The following is a 2,471-nucleotide window of genomic DNA, read 5'->3' on the forward strand; positions in this document are numbered from 1 at the left end:
GACTACTGCGCCCAAGGACGCGGAATCGAATGCAGGTCTCGGTGGCTGCTTATCGGTGGAGGCGAAAAGCTAGGCGCCCGTGAGCTGTGTGATGTCAGTGAACGTTAAAGAACCCCAGGTCGTCGAAATTTCTGGAGTCCTCCACTACGGCGTCCCTCATAGCCTGAGTCACTTTAGGACGTGAAACCCCAAAAGCAAACCATATTGGAAGCCAACTTAATAGCAACACAAAAAAAAAAGATGCATTGCATCCAATATCCAATGTTTGCCCTTGATACAAGTGCCACAAAACGGCGTAGAAATTGTGTAAACATTCGACAGATCGAATAAATTGCATTCACATAACGTTGTGCTTAGATAGCATAAATTACAGTGACGAGACTGAAAACACATTTGCGTCACAAATCATAACACTCTAATTGAGTCTGCTGTCCACAGGTCTCGGCTCGATGCTTTGGTACCTCGATGACTGACCACTGCCACGAGGCTTGCTGGTTCGTCCCTTCTTCACATTCCGCCAGTTCAGTGTCTGCTTCATGAAGTCCACACTCTGAATGGAACCCGCAGCTGATAAAGGGCTGGCCAGAGTTGGCTTCTCCGACGGCTGCTGTGAAAAGAGCTGGGCATGGAGCAACATAAAGAGCGTAGTCCCAGCTAGGGCGAAAAGCACATCGCCACGCCCAATGTCTTGCCGCACGGACAGCACTATGGCACACACCCCTCCCAAGCGGCCCAAACCGAAGAGCCAGCAACTCGCCCCGCAACGCACACGCGTCGGCACCATTTCCAAGACGTTGGCGAATATGATGACTTTGACCGCGAACGTAAGCGGCTTGGCTAAAAGGAAGAACAATGTCGATACGTAAGCGCATCCCAATGCGAAACTCAGGCTTATCACGCAGGAAACGCCACCAAGCGTTCCTACTGCTGCGGCCAGTAGATGTTGCGGTGAGAGTTTTCTGAACGTAGCGTAGAGCAGCGCGCAACTTGCGAGGTTGGTTCCGCTTGAGGCCCACTGGAACCAAGCAGTTGTTCCTAATATTACCCTGTCCTCGACGGCCATCAATGAGTATTGTGAGAACGAAGCAGAGAACGATAAGCCGATCATCACGAACGCGCTGCGCTGTACTGCCTTTGCTCTAGTTACGTCTCCTGCTGTGAGCAGCATGCGCATTTCGGTCCTCTGAACCTCTGCCTTGAGCCTTTCCAGCATGCAGTCAGTGTTCGAAACGGGAAAGCGATTTTCTTTGGCGGCAGCGATCATGAGCATTTCGGCTCTGGCCATGTCGTTTACTGCAATGCACCAGCGGGCTGACTCGTGCACTGCGGACACCGCGTACAACGTGAGGACAGTCGGGGACAACATGAAGATCTGGAGAACTATCCAGTTCAGCCCTCTGAGCAGCCGTGCCACAGCGAGCCATACCTCGGCAATCAGCAAGCCTGCGCACATGGCAGCACACAGGTCCCTGTTCCTGTTCTCGTGCGTGGATGCCTCAAAGAATAGTGTGCAGGCGAGGACGGCGACAGTTGCCACGCAGCCAGAGTTGAGAAACCTTGAAAGGACGTACATGTGGTATGATGCTGCGAAACATCCGCCCATCGTGGCCAGCTGCAGCACCGCCATCGCTGTGAGGAGCACGGGCATCCGGCCGACTCGGTCCGCCATCTGCCCGACGGCAGTCATCGCAATCAGCGAGCCGGCTATGTAGAGGCTCTCCGCCATGGCGCGCAACCAGCGTCTGTGGCAGACCAAGTCCCACTGACTTACGATGGTCCTCTTGCTGTACTCCGGGTCGTAGTCCCAATCATCGCAGTCAACAATCAGCGTGTCGTTAGGGTGACCTGGGTGTTTGTAGACGCTGCATCGACTGAAGCGACCGTCCGCCTCTAGAGGGATTGCCGAGTTCCTCCAGGAGGCCGCAGGCACCTTCATTTCGCCCTGTGGCTGCTTGCACCAGTGGTCGACGTCACCAGAGATGAGACTGAAGGCGAGGGTGTGGCACTGCATTGCGCACACGGAGAATATAACGAGATTGAAGAACCAGCGCTGAAAATGACCATGGCCGAACACATCACTGCAGTCATAGCAGTCGCTCGTCACTAAGTCTACTCTACTGAGCCTGCGTCTAGACAGCAGAAGCATCTTAGACGTTAATACGGGAGGTATTTGTAGCTGCCCTAACCTGAACCACGGTCTTCTTCTTCTTCTGCCTTGATATATGGCACATACCCACGAAGGGGGATTGACTAGGGTTCAGTGTGGACTGCCAAATGTCCTACACGAACTGAATTAGTGCAATAAAGCAATTATCAACTGAACAAAAACATAAGATTTAAAATCACAAAATTGATTGAAAGTAAAAATACGAAGCAAAAATTTGGAAGTTTGTATATGTGGAATGCAATTAGCAAGGGAATCTGTCCGTGGCTGTGATGTAGTTATGTAAGTACAGACAAATTTGAGGCAA

The 2,471-nt window shown here is 52.0% G+C and overlaps 1 protein-coding gene across 1 annotated transcript; it reads right to left on the reverse strand.

Moving 5' to 3' along the window:
* Positions 1-415: 415 nt before the first annotated feature.
* Positions 416-2,011, reverse strand: LOC146193865 (solute carrier family 22 member 7-like). The gene is made up of 2 exons (XM_084600641.1): positions 1,148-2,011; positions 416-619 (listed from the first exon to the last, which is right to left on the reverse strand). The coding sequence occupies exons 1-2, from the start codon at positions 2,009-2,011 to the stop codon at positions 416-418; spliced, it is 1,068 nt and encodes a 355-aa protein (XP_084456767.1).
* Between the last annotated feature and the right edge of the window lie 460 nt (positions 2,012-2,471).

Source organism: Amblyomma maculatum, chromosome 4 (assembly GCF_055883805.1).
Source record: "Amblyomma maculatum isolate TAMU_Amacu chromosome 4, ASM5588380v1, whole genome shotgun sequence".
Taxonomy (NCBI): Eukaryota; Metazoa; Arthropoda; class Arachnida; order Ixodida; family Ixodidae; genus Amblyomma; species Amblyomma maculatum.